The sequence below is a fragment of the Mesoplodon bidens genome (genome assembly GCF_964165515.1).
Source record: "Mesoplodon bidens genome assembly, chromosome: 7".
NCBI lineage: Eukaryota > Metazoa > Chordata > Mammalia > Artiodactyla > Ziphiidae > Mesoplodon > Mesoplodon bidens.
In genome coordinates this window covers 46,438,514-46,465,436 of record NC_138164.1, presented here as the reverse complement: position 1 = coordinate 46,465,436, position 26,923 = coordinate 46,438,514, and the positions used below count along the sequence as shown (strand labels likewise).

At 45.6% G+C, this 26,923-nt stretch overlaps 1 protein-coding gene across 1 annotated transcript; it reads left to right on the top strand.

The window, feature by feature from the left end:
• The first annotated feature begins 14,655 nt into the window (after positions 1-14,655).
• LOC308621027 (L-lactate dehydrogenase A chain) lies at positions 14,656-25,594 on the top strand. The gene is made up of 8 exons (XM_081241086.1): positions 14,656-14,761; positions 16,914-17,063; positions 18,783-18,900; positions 19,867-20,040; positions 21,071-21,244; positions 21,904-22,021; positions 24,038-24,161; positions 24,861-25,594. Exons 2-8 carry the CDS (start codon positions 16,938-16,940, stop codon positions 25,023-25,025), a joined length of 999 nt encoding a protein of 332 aa, XP_081097212.1. The 5' UTR covers positions 14,656-14,761; positions 16,914-16,937; the 3' UTR covers positions 25,026-25,594.
• Positions 25,595-26,923: the final 1,329 nt, after the last annotated feature.

Here is a 26,923-nt window from a genome sequence, read left to right as displayed (position 1 = left end):
ATATTACAAGTATAGCTTAGTTAGGCAAGAAGGAATTTCTTTAAAAACATAATAGTGATCAGTTTTCTGTGTTACATGAATAGTAAAAATCTAGTAAACGAGAAAGCACTCAAGCTCTACAGCTGAGCGACCTGGGTTCAAATCCCAACCCTGCCACTTAATAGTTGTGCAATTACTTCATCACTTCATGCCTCGGTTTCCTCACTTTTAAAATGGGCGTAATGAGAGTACTTACAGATTTATTGTGAAGGTTAAATAAGCTAATAAATGTAAGTGCTTAGAATACTGCATGGCACAAACTAAGCACTCAAAAACTGTTCTTTGTACCATTTATTATTATTTACCTTTACCTGGCTTCAGCTCAAAGCTTATTGACTCAGGCTGGCATAAAATGTCAACATTGATAGGGACCAGAGAGTAAGGGAAAAAAACTAATATTTATTAGATCTATTTGCCAGATATTTGCCATGTTATATGTACATTCTTAATCCTTAGGATTCACTCAACAATTATTTATTAAGCTCCTACTATACATCGGTCTACAGACCCCACTGTATAAAATCTCTGGGTCAGGAAAAGGCACTGTCCTAGATGATGGGTAAAATAGACTGTGCCTTCATGGAACTTAATAAAACTGAGTCTCGGAAGGGTGAAATGACTTGCCTAAATACCCTGACTCCAATTTGAGAGTGGAGAGCTAAGATTCAGGCTCAGCTCTTCAAAGCAAATCTGTGCAGCTGCGAACTATTGACCTTTCTCTCCCTAATCACCTTACTGTCTCCCCACCCTGCTCAGGCAGGTTGGAACTTTCTTTTCTCCCTGCTCTAAATAATGGAAAAAGGGAGATCTGTGCTATCAGGCCACACACTGACAAGCACATGTGGCTCTGAGGTTGGGAGACTGCTTCATTCTCCTGAAGAGCAGTGACGGACACAGATTCTTGGACTTGAAGCCCTAAGGGAGGGCCATCCAGGCTCCAACTCTGCTGTTGGTGCCTAAGCCTCTGTTATGTGCTGGGTCCTCAGAAGAATTCAACGGACCTTCGCTGTCCTGTTTTCTCCTGACATTTTACTTTTTAAAAATTAATTTTGGGCTTCCCTGGTGGCGCAGTGGTTGAGAGTCCGCCTGCTGATGCAGGGGACACGGGTTCGTGCCCTGGTCCAGGAAGATCCCACATGCCGCGGAGCGGCTGAGCCCATGAGCCACGGCTGCTGAGCCTGCGTGTCCGGAGCCTGTGCTCTGCAACGGGAGAGGCCACAACAGTGAGAGGCCTGCGTACCGCAAAAAAAAAAAAAAAAAAATTAATTTTGTTTTTTAGCAGAGTTATTCATGCTCATAATTTAAAAAATCAAAAACACTAAAAGGTGCATACCAAAACATCAAATCCACCAACTTCCCTCATCACAGAGTTAATCACTTTCAACTCTTTTAGCTTATCTTATACCATTCTCAATTTATCAATTTTGTTATTCTCCACTATTATGGTCATTAAGGATTTAGTGTTCTTATCATTATTCCCATTTCCCTCTCTCCAGCCTCCCAATATAGTTATTTCATGGTTTTTTGATGATCAACAGTGTTCACATTTTGATAATGTGAATATTGTTTGGTGCTTCAGTTAGGGTCCTGGCAGGAAATAAATGGCACCCTCAAATTGGGTGATTTAAGGAGCTTAATAAAGGGACAGTTTTCCAAAGTGTAGGCAGAGTAGAGAGAAACCATAAGTTATAGTGCGGTATCCTAGTTACCAGGCCTAGGCCTGATGAGACGATGGAGAGAAGTGGTTACCAGGAGAGAAGAGACCCTGACAGGAGTTAAGGGACACAACCCACCCACAGTCCCACAGGGAGGGCTCCATCTCACTTTCCCTCTCCCCCAGTCTCTGCAGGGAAGGCAGAGGGCATAGGGGCACCGTTGCTGTGTGGTTCCTTCAGGTCAGCCCCTCAGAACCCAGAGCAGGGTGGAGAAGAAGACAGTGGACCGGCAGGGCAAATAGAAGATATCCAGCATCACAGCTGAGCAGGGTACTAATGTTCCCTTAACTTTCTTGACCAACTTTTCTTTCACCACAGTTTCCAGTTGGCTTGATCTTCTAACACTCCTATGGCCACTTCACTCCAAACTCTGAACAGACTGTAAAACCCCTCAGCTGGCCCTTATATTTGAGCAAGTTATTTAACGTGGATTAGAAACTCCATGTGCACAGGCAGGTCTGTCGAATAGAGGACGTCCACCGGGGTAATGGGGGAAGCCGCTTTGCCAGCCAGGTCTCTCACATGTCAGTATTTGGGGAACTTTTCTCTGAGACCATTCTGTCTCTCCAGAGAAGGAGGCTCTGTGTCTCTACCTGCGAGTATAAGCCTGGAGACTAGCTTTCTGGGAATTGCCTCAGGAAGGGGGTTCTCTGTCTATAGACATTCTCTTATGCCTCAGTGCCTCTCACCACTGTGCTTGCGTCCTGACTGCATTTCCCCAAAGAGTAAACCCCTTACTTTCAGTGAGGGTGGAGGCAGGAGGCAGTCATTTTGTTGCGCAGGTGGGGAAGGAATCCAGGAGTCTCTGGTCTCTTAGATCCCTTGTTTCAGGCCCACACTGTACTCCTATCTTCCACAGAACTTGCTCCCTCCAGCTCCTGAGTCCGTCTAGTGCAAATCAGCTTCCATCTCTTCACCACCTCCCTCTGTGGCCACTTGGATTTCACTCTCATGTTAGTCACACTGATTTCAGCTTTCTAAAATGTGGTTGACAGACCTCAGCTGGGGTTGTCTCCTCTTCCAGTCTCTTGGTCTTTGTGTGATTACACGTTTGTATGTTCTTTTCCCATCATTTTAGTAGGATTTGGGGAAGGAACTAAGATAAACATATGAGTTCAATCTGCAGGGTTTAACCAGAGACCCACTAGTGTTGAATCTTGGTTATTTTAGTGTCGAGGTGAATGCTCACTATTTCGTGACTAAAGGCCCCGTAAGATGACTGCTCTAAACAGACTGAAAAAAAATGTGCAACCTAAAAGTTGAGAATTGTGTTTTATTCGGCAGACATGCTGAGGACTTAAGCCCGGGAGACAGCCTCTCATATAGCTCTGAAGGATCCTTCTGAAGAGGTAAGGGAGGAGCCAGAATATATAAGAGTTTTGCAAAAACAAACCAGGTAGTTGAACATCAAAAGGTTTCTGCTAATTAAAGAAAAAACAAACATCTCAAGTCAAGGAAGTTAGCGCTTTTCTCTGTATGGGAAGGTACAAGAGTCTGGGCTCACTGAAATCATTCCTTTGATATGCACCTCAACTATCTAGGGCCAGCATACTATTCTTTTACATCCTGAATCCACTCAGGGTGCACCGTTGGGGTCACCCTGCAGTGGCTGATGAGTTGATGGCCACAACATCCTTTGTTTATGATTTGTCCAGCAGCATTCTTTGTCCACAACCCAAACCCCTAGTAGCTATCCTCCGTTCCTTGTCATAGAGCAAGCCAAAGTTACTGAGCTCGTGCTTTTTCCCCTGGTGTGTGTGTGTGTGTGAGCATATCACATGATCCCACTGCTAAGCTGTTCACTAGCCCAGTGTTTTCTAAAGTGTGGTTAGCACACCTCCAGGGGGTTGAGTAAATATCAGATGACTGAGCATTTCAAATTTCTAATTGTATAGTTATATATTTTAATGTGTGTGTATATATATATATTTAATGTAACTGGCATATCAGGCACATTTTTGCTAGGGATGAAGCTAAGTAAAATGGGGAGTCAATTTAAAGAAGCATGTTGAATAGAGTAGTATGGGTGCTATTCAGGAATGGCAAACATTGTGACAATGACTGATATTTGCTAAACACAATGCTGCTGAGTTGCAGCTAGCTAGTGCTACATGATCCAGAAAGGAGACTTAAGAAGCACATTTCTTTCTAAAAAAGCCCTAGGGCCTGTGCTCTTCCCCCAGCTGGAATGGAAACTAAGGATTGTCCAGTGTGGGCGTCTCACTGTTTGTTTTTGTGGAATGGACATAGAAATCCTTCAGGTCTGGTTGGAGTTAGCCAGTTGTGAGTTGCAGAGTGTGGGCACTAGAAGAGCAAAGCTGGCCTTTAGAAACTGCCTCCTTCTTTAGAGCTGCATTTCTGCCACCAGAGACCCCCATTCCTTTGCACGTTTTCTCCTGCGGCTCTGAGATGCAGGGTGAGCACATGGGAGGGTCTGGTCACTGACAGAGCGTTCAGTTCTCAGCCTCAGGGAGGCCACTCGCTTGTCTCAGAACTGCCCCTGGCATAGCTCCAGCCCAGATGAGGCAGCGCAGGTGGGGCAACAGGTAGTATCAGAGGTCTCTCCCAGCTCCTGGAGGCCATCCCTCTTCTTAGATTGGGGCTCTTGAGAGCTTCCCAGAAGTATCTTCATTTCAACATTCCAGATTGCCCCTCAGGGATTGAAAAGGAAGCTAACATTTATTGGGCACCTACTGGGTGCTGGGTGCTTTACATTTAAACCTCACAACAACCTATGAAAATGGTATTATCCCCATTCTACAGAGGCCCCCTGAGAGGAAGTAATTTGCTCAAGTTCTCATAGTGAGTGGTGGAAATCAGGAGTCAAACCCAGAGCAGTGTGAGGCCAAAGCAAAGAGCCATACTGAGGGAAAGACAACAGCAGGCCTGGCCCCTGGAAACATGGGCCTCACCCTGCTGCTGTCTGGACATTGCATGGCTGCCTCTCTTTCCAAACTGTGAGAGAACCAAAACTGAGGGAGGCCAGGGTCTCGTGGGCAGGGGCTGCCTTTCTGAATCCATGCAAGGGGCAGAGACCAACCAGCGTAGGGTGGCCAGAAACAGCCATGAGCTTTACATCATAAGGTAAGTATGCCATAAAAAACTAGGAAACTTGCAGCCCCTCCCTGACCAGCCCAGCCTTGTATATACAACCAATTTTAGTACTAGGTAATAAAGTATCTTTAAAAAAAAAAAAAAGGTTGGATAAAGCAGGCATTATGTGCAGGTTCTAGAAGATCCTCACCTGAGGAAGGGGTCAGGCTCGGCCTGGGTGCAGGGCCAGGAAGAATGCTCTGAACCAATTAGAGTCTGAAATACATAAAACAAATGGTCAGAGCAGTGACCACAAACTTGCCTCTCTCCTCAGTTCATTTCCTGAGATAGGAATATGGTTTATTGAGCAATGTCCTTGTTTTTCCTATTTCAAAGATGCGTAAGGCTTAGAAAGTGACTTGCCCAGAAACATACAGGCAGTAGGAGTCATGTCAGGGTTTGAACCTGACTGGCTCCCAAAGCTGAGGTTCCCATGGAGACCCCCTTCCTGAAGGACAGTAAATCTGGTGCAGCAGAGGAATGCAGTAGAGATGGAGGCTCTGCCATCTGCCCCTCCTTGTCCCTTAGGAGATGTGCAGAGTATCTCTCCAAGTGGAGGAGTTTGCAGGGATGTCTGTTTTCTGAAAGGCCTGGACAGAGAGATAGACAGGGCCCTCCTCGGAAAGGGTCAATCTGGGCTTTGTTTTCCCCAACGTCTCTGTCCCAGGACTAACAAAATGGCAGGAAAACAGGCTGACAGGAGCTGTCCGGGATGATCACGCCAGCCCCCGGCGCACCCCTGCTGCTCAGAGCGGTGAGGGAACAGCCTCCATGGAGAGGTGCCTGGTGTCAACTTCGTTGATTTTCTGCTTCGTTAGGTCAGTGAGAGGCTGCGGCTTCCACAGAGAGCCCTCTTCAGCGCGGCCTAGCAATTTCCTGAGAGGAAATTGCTATCACGGGCAGTAGCTGCACCTGGTCTCCCTGCAGAGAACTTGCCCAGATGCCACCTGGCTTTCATGTCCTCGAAGCCTGGCTATAGCACATCGGGCTGTGTGACTTTGGGCAAGTGCCTTCACCTCCCCAAAACTCAGTTCCTGTTTCTGGAAAACGGGAGTAATGATGTGCCCTACTCCACAGGGCAGCTGTGAAGATTAAACAGTGCTTCTAAAGGGTTTAGTAGGAGTGCTGGGGACGTACATATTAAATGTGCAATAAACATGGGAGTGATTATTATTGCAATGTTCACAAAGTCTGCACCCGCAAGGTCTGGTGTCCTAGCACTGACTAGGAAGCACCCTTCAGCATCACAAGTAATTTCAAAATAGCTCAAATCCCAGGCTCGCCCTTTGGCAAAGTGAGAGTGGAGATGACAGTGATGTCCATAGAAGCATTGACCAAGAATTCTCCTTACTCTCAAATCTCCCTTCATCAGCAGAAGTTAAGGCAACTCTTTTCCAGTCTTCCACCTCCACTGCCTCCAAAATTCCCTTGAGACATTTTCTCTTCCTCTTTATTATACAGATTAACATCCTGTAGACCCAAATCCTCCCTTCCACTACCAGTCCAAATACACAGTCTTCCCCAACCAGGTACTGATTCTGCATCTCAAAAGCCCAAGGCACAAGTTGAGCAAAAACCGAACTCCCCTCAGAGACTGGGAAAAGAAGTTGAACAGGAGAAGGACTACCCCAGGGCACAGGGAAGGCTATGAACCTCGCCCGGTCCACTATCCACACAACTGAATTTCAGGCTCCCTCCCGGAGATGCGCCCAGAGGGCTGAGAGGAGGAGCGGGTCATGCCAGGAGCAGTTCCATTTGGCATTCTGATTTGGTTTTCTCCTGGAAACGGAATCTCTCTGAAGAGGCCGCCCCAGTTCTTGACACTGTGGCAGTGAGTTTTAGCTCCATCTCTGCTCCCGGGGCACCCACCCTACCTTCCCTGTCGCTCTGGAGTCTTTGACTCCACATTGATAAACACCCACCCTGGTTGAGAGCCTGCCAGCTCCTCAAATGCATCAGGGGCCATTTTATGGGGTAGGGGTAACAAGGACCTGGGATTCTTGCCTAATCCATGGCAAACTATCTCCTGCATCGCCAGCACCCCCTCTGCCAGGGAGAGCAAAGTCTAAAGGCAACTAACACACTGTGCAATTTTCAACTTTCACCCATTACCCTAAAAAAGGTTTACCACCAGAGCCCCACAGCCTGCCCTTAGAAATCAATTCCATGTGGGAGGGAGCGGGTGGACTCCAAAGAAGAGCCTTCCTAGCCTGCCCCATTTCAAGACTTTTCTCAGAGAACTCCTGCTGGGTCTGAAGTCTTCCAGGGAAACCCAGCTGGGCTTCCTCCCTAGGCTGTTCCTAAGTTCCAGGCACGACAGTGGGGTGTGATGGGCCCGAATGACAGTCAGCCCCACTGGAGTCTGCAAGGGAGCCCTGCCAAGGGTGCTGGCTCTGGATCGGTCACCCAAGGCAGGAAGCTGTGGCCCCTGGTTACCATGGAGATCTTGGCACAGGCTATGCCCATCTATGGCTGCCAGGCAGCCTCCCTTAGGAAATGAGGAGGAGAAATTTGGTTGCTGGAGAACTAGCTCAGCCTAGTGGGGGGACTCCGTGACATCATGAGCCTGCAGCCGAGGGGGCTGCAGAGGAGGCTGAGGCCGGGAGCTCTGTGAGAACAGCGCTCTGCTGAGGCGGCCTCCTGCAATCCTGTGGCTTCAGTGGCTGGGGTGTGGCCTCCTGCAGAGCGACGCCTCTCCGCCAAGCTGCCAGTCCCAAGCCAGGGCTTGTTCGAAGCGGCTCTGGTACAGTGGAAAACCCCAGAAGCCAAGCGGGGAGTACAGCCATACGCACAGTGCCAAGGAAGCAGCCCAGGCGGGTAGAGAAGGCCGTGGTGTCTGGTGCAGGGAAGAAAACGCTAGACTAGTTGGGAGGTTCCTGTTTCTTAGTCACCACCCCTGAAACACTACAGTAGGGTCAAGAGCACTTCCCTTCCCTTCCCTTCTCCCAGCCCTACTTCCCCACTGCGCAATGACGTCTGCCCTGCAGTCGAATCGGATTGCAGAGAGGCCCTGCAGTGTAAGCAAAGCAGGGGCAGGTGTGAGGGGCTAATCTCCCTCACTGATTCAGTGGGTAAAGGAGGGCCAAGGCTGTGAGGGCCTCTCCTAGGCTTTCATCCCTTCTGTGGCTAAAACTGGAAGATCAGCCCAGTTAAAATGTCCTTTAAGACAGCCTGACGCTGCAAGTATGTTTGTACAGAGGGCAGAGCTTGGCCCTGCACACATGTGGACTTTGCCAAGCTAATGGAGCACCAGGAAGAGGGAGGCTGATTAGATTATTAGATAGGGCCCTGAAGCAGCCCTGTGGGCAGATGAGCTGTCTGGACCTTGGGGAGTATTTATCACATTTGTCCTTTGATATTCGGAGAGCAAAGGGCTAACTGCTTTCCAGGCTGTGAGGCACCCCAGGAAAGACAGAGGGGCAACCTAGGGGTAAGACAGGAATAAGGACGCAGACCTACTAGAGAATGGACTTGAGGATATGGGGAGGGGGAAGGGTAAGCTGTGACAAAGCGAGAGAGAGGCATGGACATATATACACTACCAAACGTAAGGTAGATAGCTAGTGGGAAGCAGCCGCATAGCACAGGGAGATCAGCTCGGTGCTTTATGACCGCCTAGAGGGGTGGGATAGGGGGAGTGGGAGGGAGGGAGACGCAAGAGGGAAGAGATATGGGGACATATGTGTATGTATAGCTGATTCACTTTGTTATAAAGCAGAAACTAACACACCATTGTAAAGCAATTATACTCCAATAAAGATGTAAAAAGAAAAAAAAGACAGAGGGTCAGAGTAGCATAGGAGAAGAAAAACTAGACCAGGAGTTTAAAATCCACCTGGCTGCTTTCCAGCTATGAGGGGCCTGAAGCAATTACATATTTTGAGATTTGGTAGTCTCACCAGTAAAACAGAGGTCAAAATTCTTGTTTGCTTTCTTCTCTCGGTTGAGGTGAAAATGCCTTGAGAGAATGGATATGAAAACCCCCCCTAAGCTACAGGGCCGATGAACTTTACCCAGCTGCAGGGAAGCTTTCTCCATGTCTGTACCCATCACAGCCTGTGGTCCCTCCTGGGATTCAAAGGAGCTCTCTTTTGTTCCTCTTAACAGAATCCCAGGCTCCCTTCTGGTACCCTGGAAAAATGAGGTGGGGCTACCTTTTTGGGTCAGGGTGCTCTGAGCAGGCTCAAACAACAGGGCAGAGGGCCTCCTTCTCCAGTAGAGCCTGCATTGTGAGGTGCAGCTAGATGAGTGCCTGTGTACCCCAGCTTGAACAAAAACCTAGGACCCAAATTTCAGTGAGGGGGCCCTGCAGTCAGCAGTTGCACAGCTAAGAAGACTTCCATTCATTTCCCACACCTAGCCCCAGGAAATTACCAATACACTTCCCTGGTGGTATTCATATTTACAATTGGCTTGATCCTCTTGGACTTGTAGAGGAAATTGCCCTTCTTTTTTGAGTTAGGCTTTGGAATGTAGTTCTCCATCTGGTAAAGGTTTGAAACATCTACACAGGAATCAAAGAGAGATGAGTTCCTATTATCAGTAATTCACTTTCAAAGCCCTGTGAGACTGTTTTTTATTAACAATCCAATACCCACCAGTGCCTTGGGAATTTTGGACCCCGTTTTGGAGCTAATATGGGGACAAGAGAGTGACAGGCATGGATTTCCTGTTGCCATGGGTGGAGCCAGGAGCCTTGGATGTCTGTCTCCACCCCCATAGTAGCCCCAATCACTTTCCAAAGTAGGGGGCAGCCTTTGCCATTGAGTCCTGAGCAAAACTGAAAAAATGAAGGTGTGTGTGGAGGCTCAACTCCCTAGCTCAGAGCCTCCCGGGATGTTTGAACCGGAAGAGAGAGACCCTCTTATGGTTTGATGTTGTTGTTGTTGTTGTTGTTGTTGTTGTTGTTGTTTTTGCGGTACGCGGGCCTCTCACTGTTGTGGTCTCTCCCGCTGCGGAGCACAGGCTCCGGGCACGCAGGCTCAGCGGCCATGGCTCACGGGCCCAGCCTCTCTGCGGCATGTGGGATCCTCCCGGACCGGGGCACAAACCTGTGTCCCCTGCATCGGCAGGCGGACTCTCAACCACTGCGCCACCAGGGAAGCCCCCCCTCTTATGTTTAGAAGCAGGGATGCTGAGACTACAGAGGGAATGTGACTGCCATAATGTCACCCAGAGGTCCATGACAAAACTGGGGCAAGAACCCCAGGTCAGGGTTGCCTCTTCACCAGGTTGCTCACTCATCTTTGCCAAGCCACTACTGTCACTGTCCTTGCCACCCAACCTGTCAGAGGGAAAGGCTGTCGCAGCTTCCCACAGTCCTCCCCTGCTGTGATTAGATAAGGGACATCTTCTGTTACACTGGGAATTGTCTGGCTTGGAGAGGCCCTGGGACTCCCTCTGCAGCACTGATATTGGAAGGCCTCAGTTTGGGAGCCACTTATATTCTGGTGGCAGTCTTTGCCTTGGAACTCGTCAATGGGATGTTAAGATTGAGGCCTAACTCCCTGCCAGGGAAGGATGGAGAGAAAAGGGCACAGGTCTTATCTCTTTCCTGGGGTAGAAAGTGGCTGGAAGGGTAATGCCTTAGTCCGTTCAGGCTGCTATAACAAAATACCATAGACTGGGTGGCTTATAAACAACAGAAATTTATTTCTCATGGTTCTGGAGGCTTGGGAGTCCAAGACCAAGATGCTGGCAGTTTCCAAGTTCATAGATGGCAACCTTTTTGCTGTGTCTTCACATGGCAGAAGGGACAAGGGCTCTCTCTAGGGTCTCTTTTATAAGGGCACCAACCCCATTCATGGAGTCTCCACCTTCATGACCTAATCACCTCCTAACAGCCCCACCTCTAAAAATTATACTATTCTATTGGGAATTAGGTTTCAACATATAAATGTTGGCAGGACACAAACATTCAGTATACAGCAAAGGGAATTTAGAGTTTCTGAGGGGATTCTTAGGGGATCATGTGAGGAATGAACTCTGGAGGGAATGACAGTCTAAGCCAAAAAGGGAAACAGAGGCAGCACCTAGTGCCTGAGGATGAGCCAGCTTGGAGGAGGGGAGAAGAAGGAGCTGGGGGCAAGGAGACATCAGGATAGCAGAAGAGATGGCACCCAGGAGAACTTGAGGAGTCGGGCTGGAGTCTTCAGCTTCCCCTCCCATCATGCGAGAAGAAGATGCGATTTGGGGGATGACATGAAGAAGTCTCCCAGGGGCAGGTACCTGCTCTCTTCCCAGAGAGAGGAGCCTCTGCTTTGGCACATACGCTGCAGGCCCTGGCCTATCAGGGATGGAGATGGAAGAGGCTATCTGCATCTTGGACCTTGCACCTTAGGAAAGCCATCAGCTTTGCAACTGTGGAAAAGGTGAAAAAATGTCGGGCTGTCAGCGAGTGTTCAGAGGTGCCATGGGGACATGTAGGGTGTGTCAGAGAAGAGTATGTTTTGTGCAGAGGTGGTTGGAGCTGTGTGTGTTCTGAAGCTTTCTGTTGTGTAACAACGTCCTTACTCAGGACCCTCAACCATCACCTTTCAACCACCTTGCTTTCACCCTATCTCTCCCATTTCCCCAAAACTTCAGTGACATCCACTGTTCACCAAAAACCAAAAACCCAAACCCCCAACTTTCTCAGCCTGGCATTTAAAGCTAAAGATTCACCAGACGTACCTTGAATTTCCTGTCTCCAGGTGTTTGTTCTCTGCTTTCTCAACACCTGATCTTCATTAATTGAACTCTTTTTCTAGGCTGAGCTCAAATCTCACCTCTTCCAAGAATCCTTCACCGGTCTCCCTGGCCAAAGGACCTCTCTCTCCTCTGAATACTAGAGCAATATTTTCTACATCTTTTGTGTTAGTTTACATTCTATCTTGCACTTTAACTATAGAGGGGGATGTTGTTGGTTTTCTCCACTAAATGGTGGAGAAAGCTTTGAAGGCTTATAAAGTTGTCATATTCATTTTTGTATCCCTAGCACCTAGAATGGCGCCCTTTACACAGCAGGTACATAATTCAAAATACATTTATTAAACAAATAAATGCTGGTGATGTGGAGATGAATGAGAAAGTTTCTGTCCATTAGGAGCTTACAGTGTACCGAGAGAAAGAGATGCACAGCAATAAGAACTAATTTAATACAAAGCCCAAGGAACAGCATTTGATCTATGGAGGTGTGGGGTATGGGTGGGCAGGGATGGTGCGAAGGGCCTCATGTGGGTTGAAGGAACCGCCCACGTGGAAGTGGGTGGCATATTTGGGGAACGTGGTAAGTACCCTTGGGACTGGCATGAAGGAAAATAGGAGATAATGCCAGAGAGGGATGTGGGCACTGGATCATAGAAAGCCTAGTGTGCCTTTCCAAGGAATTTGAATTTTATCCTGGAGGCCACTGACTGAGGAGCCATTGAATGTTCTTGAGGAGGAAGATAATAAATACTTACTGGATAAAGGAATGACTCTGTGTTTTGGGTAGACACCATTCTCTGGCCAGGGTCACTTTAGGAAAATCTTATGTTGGATGTTGAGTAGCACCCATTCTCTGAGGCCAGCCTGTCCCCTGGTCAAACCACCTCTCTGTGAGATTTTCCCTTTTAAAGAGGCCACCCCCCCAAAAAAAAAAAAAACATTTGGTCAGGATGAGAAATCTGTTCTGCCTTCTGAAACAGTTTCCTGCCCCACCCTCGGCTTTGACTTTTATATAGAAATACTTCTGTTTGGACTGCATTAGTCAGGATACTGTATTACTCAGGGTTCTCCAGAGAAAGAAAAAATATATATATAATGAGACTTGTTATAAAGAATTGGCTCATGTGATTATGGAGGCTGAGAAGTCCCACGATCTGCTGTCTGCAAGCTGGAGACCCAGGAAAGCAAGTGGTATATATTCCAGCCCGAGCCAAAGGCCTGAGAAGCAAGACTGCCAATGGTGTAAGTCCCAGCCTGAGGATGCGGAGACCCATCTCAGGTCGAGCAGACAGGCAGAGACACCCACTGCCACCCACTGCCTCTCACTGAAAACTGAGCCTGGGACTGGCTTGGGCCCTCTATATAATTTCTTGACTTTGTGGAATTGGGGGGTAAGGGGTGGGGGAGAGACAACATCCTATACAGAAGAAAAATCACAGGCTTTGGAGTCATCAGCCTGGGTTAAAATACCAGCTGAAATCAATTATTGGCTGTAGGACCTTGGCGAAGTCAGTAATCTCTTTGAGCTTCAATTTTCTTATCTGAAAAATGGGGATAATTATGCCTGCTCCAAAGAATTAAAATGACGATGAGTATGGGGATTGCCTAGCTTGCTGCCTAACACACAGGAGGTGCTGAGTAAATGGTACGTGTTTGATTCGTATTTGTAGAGTTAAATAGAAGCTCCTGTTCTACATGAAAAGAGGGAAGCTGTGCTTGGAGTGAGCTGTTGTTAGGTGCCTTAATTTAGGGGATTGCAAACTTTCTGCCTAGATTATCTTCAGAGGTTGTCCCAGAGCCCTCCTGGTGAAGGTTCCTACCTGTCTCCCCAGCCTAATGTCTGCTCTCCATGCTCTGCCTTCCTCCTCGGACAGCTGCGGTTGCATTGATAGGAAGCCAGGGGCCCAGCCCTGACTGAATGAGGACATTGTTGCAAAGACTGAGGAACCACAGACACTGTTGCAGTCCTCCCTGCCCTGAGGAACCCTGGAGAACCTGTGGCTGGCCCTCAGCCCCTCCAGCTGTATGTTTGGGGAGACAGCCTAGGTCCTCCCCAAACCTCCTGGCCTCCTTGGCTCCTCCGGGCCTCCTGGAGGGACGGGAAAATGGTTAGAATGTGCTAGAGAGATGCCCTGTTTTTCTGAAGATGAGGTTAGAGTTTTCCCTTCAAAACCAAGGAAGCCATGATTAGGGATCTTTCTCAGAGCTGGCGGCTAAATTGGTGCCCCAGGTGCAGGGAGGAAATAGACTCACCCATGCCCTTAAGAGACTCACCCGCAGGTGGGAGAGCAGAGCCCCACACACCTCGAAGGCAAACAGGTTTGGAGGATGTATAGACTTGTGTGGTGGAAGCAGAGAGGAGGGAGATACCGACTCTGTAAGTGTATGTGGTGGGGGAGTGGGGGCAATGGGGGGAGTAGCAGAAGATGGGTACAGCTGGAAGAAGTGGAGGAGGAAGGCCGGCCGGGAACCAGCGTGAGCAAAGGCCTGGAGGTAAAATTAACGTGATATGCTAAAAACAAAAAACAAAAAAAGCCCAGACTGTTCTTAGGCGTGGCTGGGACACAAGGTGCTGGGCCGGGGTGGGGGTGGGGGGCGCGGGCAGTAGGGAGTGCCGACCAGAGAGGCTGAGGCTTTACTTTTGAACTGTGGGACTTGGAAGGTTTAGCAGTAGGGGGACAAGCAGGGTCAATTTTTGGAAATCGCTCGACTTAGGTAACCAGACTGACGGTGTGCTAGGCATTTTCTTTCTTTCAACAAATATTTGTCGAGTGTCTATGACGTGGTAGGAGCTGTTCTGGGCACTGGGCAACGACGGCAAAAATTCAGATCGAGCCTTCCTTGAGAGTAACTTTCACATTTTATGGAAGAGGAAATTGAAGGTCGGCTTGACCCCGGCTGATGACTCTGGCCCGGACTTTCGTGCGGAGGTAGCGTGGCTCTGGACAGCCCTTTAGATGTCTCGGCGCACGTGGGTCGGTCAGCCTGCGGGTCCTCAGGATGCGCGCGCGCCGCCGGGGCTTCTCTACCGCCCCGCCCGGAGCCCGCCTCCAGCCCAACCCACACGTGCGTTCCCGCACGTCCGCCCGGCTCCCCCCCTGACGTCAGCCTCGCGGTACTATTTAAGGCCCCTCCCGCTCTCCAGTCGGAGTACCCGAGCAGCTGCCGCCAACTCCGGGTCCAGCGCCGCTTGCCGCCAACGCCCGGCCGCCCGACGTGTACTCCCGGTATGATCGGGCCCGGCGCGCACTGCGCCCGAGGGGGAGACCGACTGCTTCGGGCTAAGCTGGCCCTGCGCTGCCTGCTCACGGGAGGGGTGGGCGCTGCTTCCCAGAGGCAAAGTCCTGAGACTTGGGCGGTGGCTCATGCCACAAATGGGCCCGGCCGCACCCTGCTTTGGCTCTAAGTGGGCACAGTGGCTTCTGGCCGGGCTGGGGAACCAAGGAGGTGGCCGCACCTAACCTGAGGTCGAAGGCCTGGGTGGATGCAGAAGGGCCCGGAGACTACAGGTCTGAAGGGTGGGGTTGAGGGCATACTTTCGGGCTCGAAACGAGCAAACTGCACAGAACTCGAAGTCGGGTTCCGGGAGTCCATGGAACTGAAAAAGCCTCAGCAGTCTGGGGAGGCTTCCTGGAAGCCGGAAAGGCGCTGGGTGCCGCTCGGGTTGTATTTTAACCCTCGGACTCTCGAGAGGTGGGCTCCTTGGGGGCAGCCGCTGCTTGCAGATTAAAGGGCGCTTTTTGCGCAAGTTACATGTGTTAAGCAGCTAACGATGTTATAGGGCGCTATGCTAGACATGATGCATGCAAATTTGCAGCCGAAAGGGTACCAGCTCTCCCGCCTCTCAGACAATGTAATGAGAGGAGGATCATCCGGTACCTTCTCCTCCTTTTGACAAATGGGGGAACCTAAGACTGGTTGGGGCATCTCTAAGGTCACAGTCAGTGGGTGGCAGAGTTGGGGCGTAGACCCTCTTTCTTCAGGGCTTCACCCGCACCCGTATCCCCACATTGAAGGGAGCGCTGCAGCCCAGAGCTTAGGTTTTGGTGAAACCAGACGTCCGCTGAAAGAACTCCCTTCCCCCGTCAGGCTGCCAGAAACCTTACAAGGCCGTCTAGAAATAGCAGTGATTTGTAAGGAGAGACTCGATTCCAGCTTGGTGACTCTGGGCTGCCTGCCTGGAATTCCTCTCGGATATTTTTGCCCTTTGGGGCAGTGTCAAGATTAGACGTGGTGCTTTGGGGATGCAATCTACGACAATCTCTCCAGTGAATGCAGTGCAGGTTTGGATTAGCAGAGTCGAAGCCCCCGTCCCCGGCTCTGGAAATCGAGGGTTCCACCAAGTATCTGTTAACTTTAGGGCTCCAGGCTTCAGGCCTCTGCAGCTTCCTGTAGTAACAAAATTTCCTCATACCGGGCCTAACGCCCTTGCAACGAGGATCACGGCAGAAGCCACACGAGGTGCCTCCCTGTGGGTTGGTTAACAGTCCCGGGTTCCTAATATCACGATTTAAAATCTGGCTCTGGCAGCGCGCCAGGCCGGGGAGGCTGCCAGCCGGGCTTCACGTTGTTCGTGTGTGCTTAGGAGAGCTAGTTTAGTCTAAAGTCTGATTCTGAGCTCACTCTGACCCAGAGAGCAGGCTAGTTTCTGGTCACGTCCGCTCAGGGGCGGGGCCTCGCAAGCATCCGCTGTGCTGTCTGGTTTAGGGCCCACGTCTCAGTAGCCGGCGGCCACTAGCACTCTGAAATGCGCTTGTGCTCAGGGTTACTTATTGGGTAGGTGGGTGGGGGAGGGGTAGCTGCTAATCTTCCGGGTCTGGGCGGGGCGTAAAATCCGCGGGCTCCGCCGCTTCTTCGGGGGCGGGGGTTGGGGTGAGGAAGAAGAAAACGAGGGATTGCGCATGAGCAGAGCTCACCTTGGCGCTGGGCAACGCGGTGAGGCCGTCAAAGGCCCTTTACTCACGTACCTGTGGTCCCGAAGGGGCTTGGCAGGAGTCCTGGTGACGGGAGTAGAGTTGGGCGGGCGGCTCACAGTGATCTTGTTTGAGGAAAGGCCAGCTCCACTTGGAGTTAACAAGTCAAGATGAGTGAGCCCTCAGGAGGCTATACTTAACACCCAAACGTCAATATTTTTTTTCCACGCCAAGGTGAGGACGTTTACACCAAGATCCTAGTCAGAACAGATCCTGGCATTAGGCCTTTCAATTCTCCTTTGTCTGTCTTTAAGTTTTTTTCCCTCCCCCTTTTTAGTCATCTCTTGTGATTTTTAGTGGCAGCTACCCCAAAAGGAAGCAAAAGAAGCTTTTTCAGAACACCTTTTGGTTAATAAGCGTTAGTTTAAAGAGGATACAGTGACAGTGCATGTTTTTCCCCTTATAGATTCCTTTCGGTTCTAAGTCCAATATGGCAACTCTCAAGGATCAGCTGATTCAGAATCTTCTTAAGGAAGAACATGCCCCCCACAATAAGATTACAGTGGTTGGTGTTGGTGCTGTTGGCATGGCCTGTGCCATCAGTATCTTAATGAAGGTAAGTGAGAGCCTATCACTCTGGAAGCCAAGGATACCTTGACTCCATCCATCCTCCACTCACTCTCCAAGAATTGCATTATCACATTGTATATACAGATATTTAGGTTCATGCACTCATTCAAAGAACTTTATGTGAAACAAACTTGTAAAACATGATGCTATATCAAAAGAGTATCTAAACTACAAAAATTAAAGGTTTTTAGGCTGGAGACCCAGTTTCTTAAATTCACTGTGCTTTATTAACCTGCATTAGTTGCCTACAAATGAAAAAGTAGAGTCCATGCCTTTAAACAAGCTAAAATTATTTAAAAGTAATTTTGGAATTGAAATTGATATATATACGTGGTAAAAATTAAACTGAATGTGGGAAGTCTTCCACCCATGTTAATCCCCTCTGCCCCCCTCCTTGGATAGCAGTTTTGGTACCAATTATGGAGCTAAAATTTAATTAGAAAAAGAGAACTTGTGAATGAATAAAAAGTACTTTGGGGGACTTCCCTGGTGGCACAGTGGTTAAGAATCCATCTGCCAATGCAGGGGACACGGGTTTGAGCCCTGGTCCGGGAAGATCCCACATGCCACGGAGCAACTAAGCCTGTGCGCCACAAGTGTTGAGCCTGCTCTCTAGAGCCCGTGCTCCACAACAAGGGAAGACACCACAGTGAGAAGCACGCACACCACAATGAAGAGTAGCCCCCCTTTGCTGCAACTAAAGGAAGTGCGTACACAGCAACGAAAACCCAACACAGCCAAAAATACATAAATTAATTCATTTTAAGTTCAGGTTTGGAGTTCCTAATAAGAGAGTGAAATGATGAATTCTGGATTCTGAACAGAAAAGGATTGAAATGAGAAGGGACTGAAGGCAGAAATGAGCTATGCAAAGGTCTTGTAACTACACAGGTTGCTCTATATGTTCTTAGACCACATAGTATACCAACTCTTATTCTTTCCCCATTGGTTCAGAAATTGATGTCATTTATTTTTCCCAAGCCTATGAAACACCTGTGATGCCCCCAACTCAGGTGTGGCTAAGAGTAACTGCCAGACCACTCATTATACTGTAGATGATTAAGGGTAGATCTGCAGCTCAGCTAGTATACCTCTGTGGTTATAGTCCTCATTCCATTTGTATTAAAGCTGTTGCTGGTGCTCCTTGTCTGAGATGCACCTATGAACTTTTAAAGGTTCATCTGGAAGGCTATTTTTCACCAACATTTTGTAATGCACAAATCTGTCTTTATGTAATAAAACTGTTGGTGTTGGTTAATATATGGAAAACATGTAACCAGGGAATGATCCAGAATATTACTTTTTAAAGTCTTAATCCTAATCAGTATCATCTATTTAATGGCTGACAACCTAAAATCAATGTGTAAAACTGAATTTGAGAGACTAAATAGAGCAGTTTTACATAATTGGTGGTTAGTCACTGCCAATCCAGTGTTCTGCTTCTGTACAGTAGTGGTGGACCTCCTGCAGAGGTTGCTCCAATGAGGAGAGACGATTGGAGAGAGGGTCAGTGCTTTTTCCTATGTATAGGTCATCCGGGAGTCAGCTCTTAAATGGAGGCCTGCCTCTACTTTGAGGTATGTCCTGATAATACTTAATAAAGTAGCTGAACTCTCCTATTCCAGAAATATAGAAATTTTGCATGCCCTTCTAAAAGTTTGGAAATAGGAATTTTCCATTGAACTGAAAATTTTTTGTCTTTTAGGACTTGGCAGATGAACTTGCTCTTGTTGATGTCATAGAAGACAAACTGAAGGGAGAGATGATGGATCTCCAACATGGCAGCCTTTTCCTTAGAACACCAAAAATCGTCTCTGGCAAAGGTTGATTTCAACATGTTTGTATTACACTCTATGCTAGACTTAATTCTTTATCAGGCTTGAGAATCCTAGGTCTTCAAAGATTTCTTTTTTATACAGGATAAGAGAGCCTTTGAACAATTTTGCATTGGTACCTATGGATATCAATGTTTGAATTTCCAGCAAATGGTTTTAAATGGAAATCCAGTTCGTCCATGATGTGGAAAGCATCTGAATTAGAATGTAATTAGCAAAGCTTTGTAGGTCCATATTTTACCACATTGCTTCAAATATTTAAATATACTTACTTCCACTGCTTCCTTTCATACAGTAACACAAGGTTGAGACTAGGGTAAATGAGTCTGTTCAGCAGATATTCTTGGCTTAACCCTATCACACTTTAAAATTACCAGCCAGGAAACAGACATAGGCCCTAATAGAGTCTGTTTTGACACATGAAAATCATTGACCATCTATCTGATAGGTGACTCCCTTCATTATCTTCAACCCAGGGTTAACCATCCTGTGCCATAGGGTATCTAGAAGCAAGACATGCTTGATAAGTGTACAGTTGCCCCTGCTTAAAAAAAAAAAAAAAAGACCCTATCCCTGAGCTGGTATGACCACAATTAAGTAGTTAAGTAGAAATAGGAGTGTGGAAGAGTATGAGCTTTGACCTCAGGTGACACATTGGGGGATGTGTCTCATTTGATATGACTATGAAATAAATTTTATTTCTTTCAGCTCCCCCCAGTCATAGTTATATAAAGCCAACCACATAACTAAAACCAGAATACAAGGAAGGTGTTGATGTGTTCTTCCTCCATGTAAGTGGCCACAGTGATAGAACTCCAAAAAGGAGGAGTCGGCATTTATATGCCATATATGCAAAACACTGATAAAACTGTCCGTTAAAAAAGTTAATGGAACAAACTTTTGCTGGAGTTTTCTTGAAGGCCTTAATCTGGTTATTGTTTCTTTTTTGTCTAGACTATAGTGTGACAGCAAACTCCAGGCTGGTTATTATCACAGCTGGGGCACGTCAGCAGGAGGGAGAAAGCCGTCTTAATTTGGTCCAGCGTAATGTGAACATCTTTAAATTCATCATTCCTAATATTGTAAAATACAGCCCAAACTGCAAGTTGCTTGTTGTTTCCAATCCAGGTGAGACTTTTAATGGCATAAAAATAGATGAGCTAGGGCTTCCCTGGTGGTGCAGTGGTTGGGAGTCCGCCTGCCAATGCAGGGGACGCGGGTTCGTGCCCCGGTCCGGGAGGATCCCACATGCCGCGGAGCGGCTAGGCCCATGAGCCATGGCTGCTAAGCTTGCGTGTCCGGAGCCTGTGCTCCGCAACGGGAGAGGCCACCACGGTGAGAGGCCCGCATACTGCAAAAAAAAAAAAAAAAGATAGAGTAAAACTGATAGTATCAATATATATCATAATCTGTATATATATTTATTTCTCATATTTTTCATTTTCCTCCTGAGAGTGTGTTTGTATTTTTGTAAAATAGTTAAGTTTAAAACATTAAAAGGGATACAATGCCATTAATGTAGTCTGCACTTTAAAATTTGTTACTTGCCTAAGAAGATCTTGGATAAGGGATAAGTTTATGAATAATGTGTTGTTTATTTTTTAAAATTATTTTTGGCTGCATTGGGTCTTCGTTGCTGTGCACGGGCTTTCTCTAGTTGAGGCGAGCGGGGGCGACCCTTCATTGCGGTGCACAGGCTTCTCATTGCGGTGGCTTCTTTTGTTGCGGAGCATGGGCTCTAGGTGCACGGGCTTCAGTAGTTGTGGCTTGCAGGCTCAGTAGTTGTGGCTCGTGGGCTCTAGAGCGCTGGCTTAGTAGTTGTGGCACACGGGCTTCGTTGTTCTGCCACCTGTGGGATCTTCCGGGACCAGGGCTTGAACCCGTGTCCCCTGCACTGGCAGGGAGATTCTCAACCACTGCACCACCAGGGAAGTCCCAATAATGTGTTATTGATGCACAACTTATTTTCATTAAACTACACTTCTTGAATACTTAATGTATTTGCTATATTATACACAGTATAGAGGCTTAAAAATATTAACAAAAGTATTGATTGGTCATGGTCAATATCAAGATCTATACAGAGCCATGTATCCTGAGTACTCAGTCCTTATCTAATGATTCACGTAGTATCTGTGCCTAAATATTTTCTTCACAGTGGATATCTTGACCTATGTGGCTTGGAAGATAAGCGGCTTTCCCAAAAACCGTGTTATTGGAAGCGGTTGCAATTTGGATTCAGCCCGGTTCCGTTACCTCATGGGGGAAAGGCTGGGAGTTCACTCATTAAGCTGTCATGGATGGATCCTTGGGGAGCATGGAGACTCTAGTGGTAAGCATAACTTATTTTCTCTTATTGTTTTCAAGAAATTGTGTAAAAAAAATTGACAGGAGTATCGTTACTAAATCAGAGCCTAAATCAAATATCCATTCATTAGGGTAGATGGTTTCCAGAAATCTTACCTTTTGGTATAATTGTATGCTAAGAATTGCTAAGATTTTAGCCATTTTGTATGACATTTTTTGGTATAAGGGATGGGGAATGAAATTTATTTATTATAATGGACGTATTAAATAAGATGATAGTGTTTAGGATACTTCATTTAATATCACAGCTATTTGGACTCAAATTGCTTGTCCCTGAAAAGGTAAGCCAATCCAAGTGGAGTGTATGAGAAAGAAATCTGTTACCACAGTTGAGAGATGTTATAATTTGTGCAGAGTTCTCAGTTCCTTATGCCAAGAAAATTCCTCTTATGATCTCATAATATCTCAAGTTAGGAAAACAGATTCGAATATAGTGAAGATTCTTAGCTTTACATAATCTAATCAATGAGAATCTAAAAGTTAGAGTATTGGTAGTCTTGACCACCTACCAAAAGGAGATAATCCTCCTTAGATAAGAAAAGACAATTTTAGAAGAATGGGTCAGAATTACTAGTCTGCTGGCTGGTGCATGGGAATAAATAAATTCTGTACTATTTCTTTTAGTGCCTGTATGGAGTGGAATGAATGTTGCTGGTGTCTCCCTGAAGAATCTGCACCCCGAATTAGGCACTGATGCAGATAAGGAACACTGGAAAGCAGTTCACAAACAGGTGGTTGACAGGTAATAGATCTCATAATTTGTAACACAGAAGGTTGAAACTTATTATTTTTATTTAAAAGATTAAAAGTTTGGGGAATTCCCTGGAGGTCCAGTGGTTAGGACTCTGCACTTTCACTGTTGCATACGTGGGTTCAATCCCTGGTCGGGGAACTAAGATCCTACAAGCCATATGGTGTGGCCAAAAAAAAAAAAGGATTAAAAGTTTAATAGCATTTGCATTTGGTTGTCAGAAAACTTGTTTTCTAAAGCTTTGTTAAAGCTTATAATATAAAACAGGTAAAGGGATTAAAAATCGCAGACATTATAATGTGGTCAAATATTAAAATGGCAATTAAGGCCACGAAGAGATATTCAAGGCAGTAGTGCATGCTGACTTGCCAATCAACAGTTAGAGGAGAGAAAGACCACGTACAGCTGGGACAGTCAAGGAAGCCTTGGTGTAAATGCAGAGATTGACGCAACTATTGAAGGGCTGTGAAGACAGATGCTGAATCTCTGTATGGCTTTATACATCTATGAATCTTTCCCTCATCTTTACAGTTGTTCATTTCTAGTTGTTAATGAGCGTTCGTAAAAATAAATAGAAAAGTAACAAAAATCGCAGACATTAGTGCTACAGTCTATCTTTATTTGCCATAATTATCAATTTATAGTATGATAAATCTTTTCTGTATTTGTAATGTAAACTAAGATAAATCAAGTTAGATTAAGTCTACCCTATTTGAGATTCAGTCTTTACTTCAAAAGCATATGATTCATTTAGATAGGAATAAGAATTTTAAAATCTTATATAGGGACTTCCCTGGTGGTACAGTGGTTAAGAATCCACCTGCCAACGCAGGGGACACAGGGTTTGAGCCCTGGTCCAGGAAGATCCCACATTCTGCAGAGCAACTAAGCCTGTGCACCAGAACTACTGAGCCTGCGCACTAGAGCCCGTGAGCCACAACTACTGAGCCTGCATGCCACAACTACTGAAGCCTGCGGGCCTAGGGCCCATGCTCCGTAACAAGAGAAGCCACTGCAATGAGAAGCCCGAGCACTGCAATGAAGGGTAGCCCCTGCTCGCCTCAACTAGAGAAAGCCCGTGCGCAGCAACGAAGACCCAACGCAGCAATAAATAAATAAATAAATAAATTTAAAAAAACTTATAATAGTCTCTGAATAGAAACACAGCTAGCTTCTTATTTATTCAGATGATTAGAAAGTTTTAAGCAAGGTATATGTATTCATAATGGTACAAAAAATGAAAATAATCGTTAACTGTCAGAAATGGTTCAAATAGGGAAACTTTCAACTTAGTGGCATTATCTACTTTAAGTAAGGTAGCCATGTGTGGATCTCAAGTTTATGGAATTGGAGAATGAATCATGATGGGTGTAGGCAAGGCCCTCTTATTCGTATTTGTTTAGTTAAAACCTGTTAACCCATCATCCAACCCAAGAAGCATTGACAGTCGCTGTCAACTAACTAGCGTTTGTTGAGTTGGAGTTAGTAGTCTGCTGGTGCTTGGAAACGAGTGAATTCTGTGCTCCTCCCACTGATCCCTGTGTACGCCTCCCCCAACATACACACTCTTGAGATAATCCCAAGTCAAGCATGCTATATGTAATCTTCTCGGATTTGCATTTTTAAATTCAGTATTGCATTTATAAGAATCATCCATTTTGTTGCATGTGGCTGTAGTTATTTATTTTCACAGCTATGTGATATTCCATTGTATGAGTATACCACAGTTTATCCATTCTCCTTTTGGAGAGCATTGGGCATGTTGCCAGGTTTTTGCTATTACCATAATGCTGTTGTGAACATACCCATACATAATATCCTGGCATACATGTGCAAAGGTTACACTTAGGTATATAATGCAACTTTACTATATTATTTATATAGTATTATTTACTATAAAAATGGTTTATTATAAAGCATATGTTCAGCGAAAGCTTTTTCTTTGTTCCTCCCACCCTACTTTTCCCTACCCTTCCCTGTCCTTCCCTACACTTCCCTACCCTACAGTGCTTATGAGGTGATCAAACTGAAAGGCTACACATCCTGGGCCATTGGACTATCTGTGGCAGATTTGGCAGAAAGTATAATGAAGAATCTTAGGCGGGTGCATCCGATTTCCACCATGATTAAGGTAGGTCTATGTAGTAATAGGTTTTACTTGAATGCCATTATTTCCTGTTCTTTAAAGGAAAAAAAACTTCTGAGAAAGCAATTAGATTAATGTTAAGTCCTCAATCATTGATTTAAGTGAAATAAATTAATGCACCTGCAACTTTCTTTTCTGAAAAGACATGGTTGAGCTTTAGGATTAATGTCCACCAATACTGTGTTCAGCACATAGATACTTGATAACTTGTTGACTGAAAAACTCAATTTTGTTGAGATGGGTGGAAGACTATAAAACAAATTTTTTCCTTTGGGAAAAACAGAAATCACAGTCAAGTTAGAGTTACCAAAGTGTTATACAATAAAAACAGGGAATTCCCTGGCAGTCCAGTGGTTGGGACCCTGTGCTCTCACTGCTGAGGGCCCAGGTTTGATCCCTGGTTGGGGAACTAACATCCCACGAGTCTCGCGGGGCAGCCAAAAATAAATTGCAAAGTACGATGGATAATGGCAATCAGTTAGATTTTCTTTTAGAATGGAAATCTTGCTGCTATGTTAATGACTTTCTTTTACACTGTTCATTACATCCTAACTGAAAATCCGGAAAGCAATTTCTACTTATCAAGTTGTATTAAGTAAGCTTCATAATTGTAAAGAATGAAATTCTTGGGAGATCCCAGAATGCATAGAAAAAACGTAAAATATTTTTCATTTTTGTCCTCAGGGTTTGTATGGAATAAAAGAGGATGTCTTCCTTAGTGTTCCTTGCATCTTGGGACAGAATGGAATCTCAGATGTTGTGAAAGTGACTCTGACTCCTGAGGAACAGGCCTGTTTGAAGAAGAGTGCAGATACACTTTGGGGGATCCAGAAGGAGCTGCAGTTTTAAAGTCTAATATCATACCACTTCACTGTCTAGGCTACAACAGGATTTTAGTTGGAGGTTGTGCATATTGTCCTTTATATCTGATCTGTGACTAAAGCAGTAATGTTAAGACAGCCTAGGAAAAACATCAGTTTCCTAACATTAGCAATAGGAATGGTTCATAAAACCCTGCAGCTGTATCCTGATGCTGCATGGCACTTATCTTGTGTGGTCCTAAACTGGTTCGTGTAAAATAGTTCTATTTCGTCAAGAGGTACCACTGACAATGTTGCAGATGCTGCAGTTGCCCTTCAAACCAGATGCGTATTTAACTCTGTTATATAACTTCTGGTTCCTTTAGCCAAGATGCCTAGTCGAACTTTTTTTTCTCCAATTAATCACATTCTGGGATTGATTATAAATCCAGTATTGCATGTCTTGTGCATAACTGTTCTAAAGAATCTTATTTTATGTACTGTATGTATCAGAATAGTATACATTGCCATGTAATGTAAAAAAGAAAAATCAACATAAATGATGCAGCCAACTCTCTGTTATACCAACTAAAACAATAAATAAACCTTGAACAGTGACTACTCTGCTAATTTATTAAGATACAAAGTGATAAAGATGTTATTTGTTAATTACATTAATGGGAGCCATTAGGTTATTCTTGGGCAACACTATGATGATTTTTTAAGGGGTACTGTTTCTAATGACCAGACTTTAATAAGAACTAATGTATTAAGGGTGTGACTAGATGGACTAGCTGTTTTGTTACCATTTCCATTGTAATCGTTTTAATATACTAAGGCCCAAAGTATTATGAGATAACTTGATTATAGTGCTAATCATAACTTGTACCCTACAGTTCACACAGGTAACATTCTGTACATGAATGTAAAAAACATTATTTGCCAACTGAACATAAGCAGTGGTACTTTGCCACTACAGGGGGACAGAAATTTTTAAGAACCTTTACTCTCTGGAGGTAGTAACATAATGGTACTTAACAATTTTAAACCAAATAGTCCTGGTGGTTGTCTACTCAAAAATTTTCTTTAGATTTCCCTTAAAATATTTCTATAACTGTGACCTTCTCCAGGCCTAAAAACCATACTTATAGAGGTTAACTAGAACAACTTTATGGTCATCACTCCTCCAGGATTTTTTTTCCGAAGTTTCCTTCTTGAGAGCTAGATAAGGGAAAGAATTATGTTTTGTTTTGTTTTTTAATGTGTCTCAAATGTAGAAGGACAGGACTAACCTACATAGGCTTGACAATTAGCTGTTATAATAGGATTTGCTTTCCTGTAGGCTTTGAAAAAAATAACAGCCTTAAGATATAATTTACATCGCACAAAATTCACCCTTTTAAAGTGTACAATTCTGTGGATTCACATAGTTGTGCAGCTATTACCACTAAGAACTTTTTAATTACCCCCCAAAGAAATGTGTAATTATTCCTATAGCCTTCTGTAGACTTTGACGCATCTTCAGTCTTTAAAAAAAAAAAAGTATTTACCCTTCTTATTATTTCATACAATAAATTAGCCAGTATCAACGTGACAAAAAATGCTTAACAGATTTATTAAACTAATCTTTCATGAATTTTCAGATTTAATCTTACAAAGCTTCCTTACTTTCTGGTACATTATGTGTTCCATGTTCACCTTGCACCTTCCTGCGCCAGGCAAGGGTAGGCCAACTCTGCTAGGAGCCCTGATTTTACTGTTATATGATCTAATTTTAGTCTTAATAACCTTGGGAAGTGGATTAGGCAGGACTTAGACTCATTTCACACAAGTTGCCAGTTAGTGGAGGAAGCAAAGGGGACGTTCAGAACATGTGCCTTGGGCAGGTGTGAATGAAGAGCCTCTTCACCTAGAGCTGGAGTTTGGTCACTACTAAAATGACCCCTC

Excerpts from the sequence above, each read along its gene's own strand:
- LOC308621027 (XM_081241086.1), top strand. The coding sequence starts at position 16,938 with ATGGCAACTCTCAAGGATCAGCTGATTCAGAATCTTCTTAAGGAAGAA. Across the intron at positions 20,041-21,070 it reads GCTTGTTGTTTCCAATCCAG|TGGATATCTTGACCTATGTG; the intron begins GTGAGACTTTTA and ends TTTTCTTCACAG. Across the intron at positions 24,162-24,860 it reads CGATTTCCACCATGATTAAG|GGTTTGTATGGAATAAAAGA; the intron begins GTAGGTCTATGT and ends TTTTGTCCTCAG.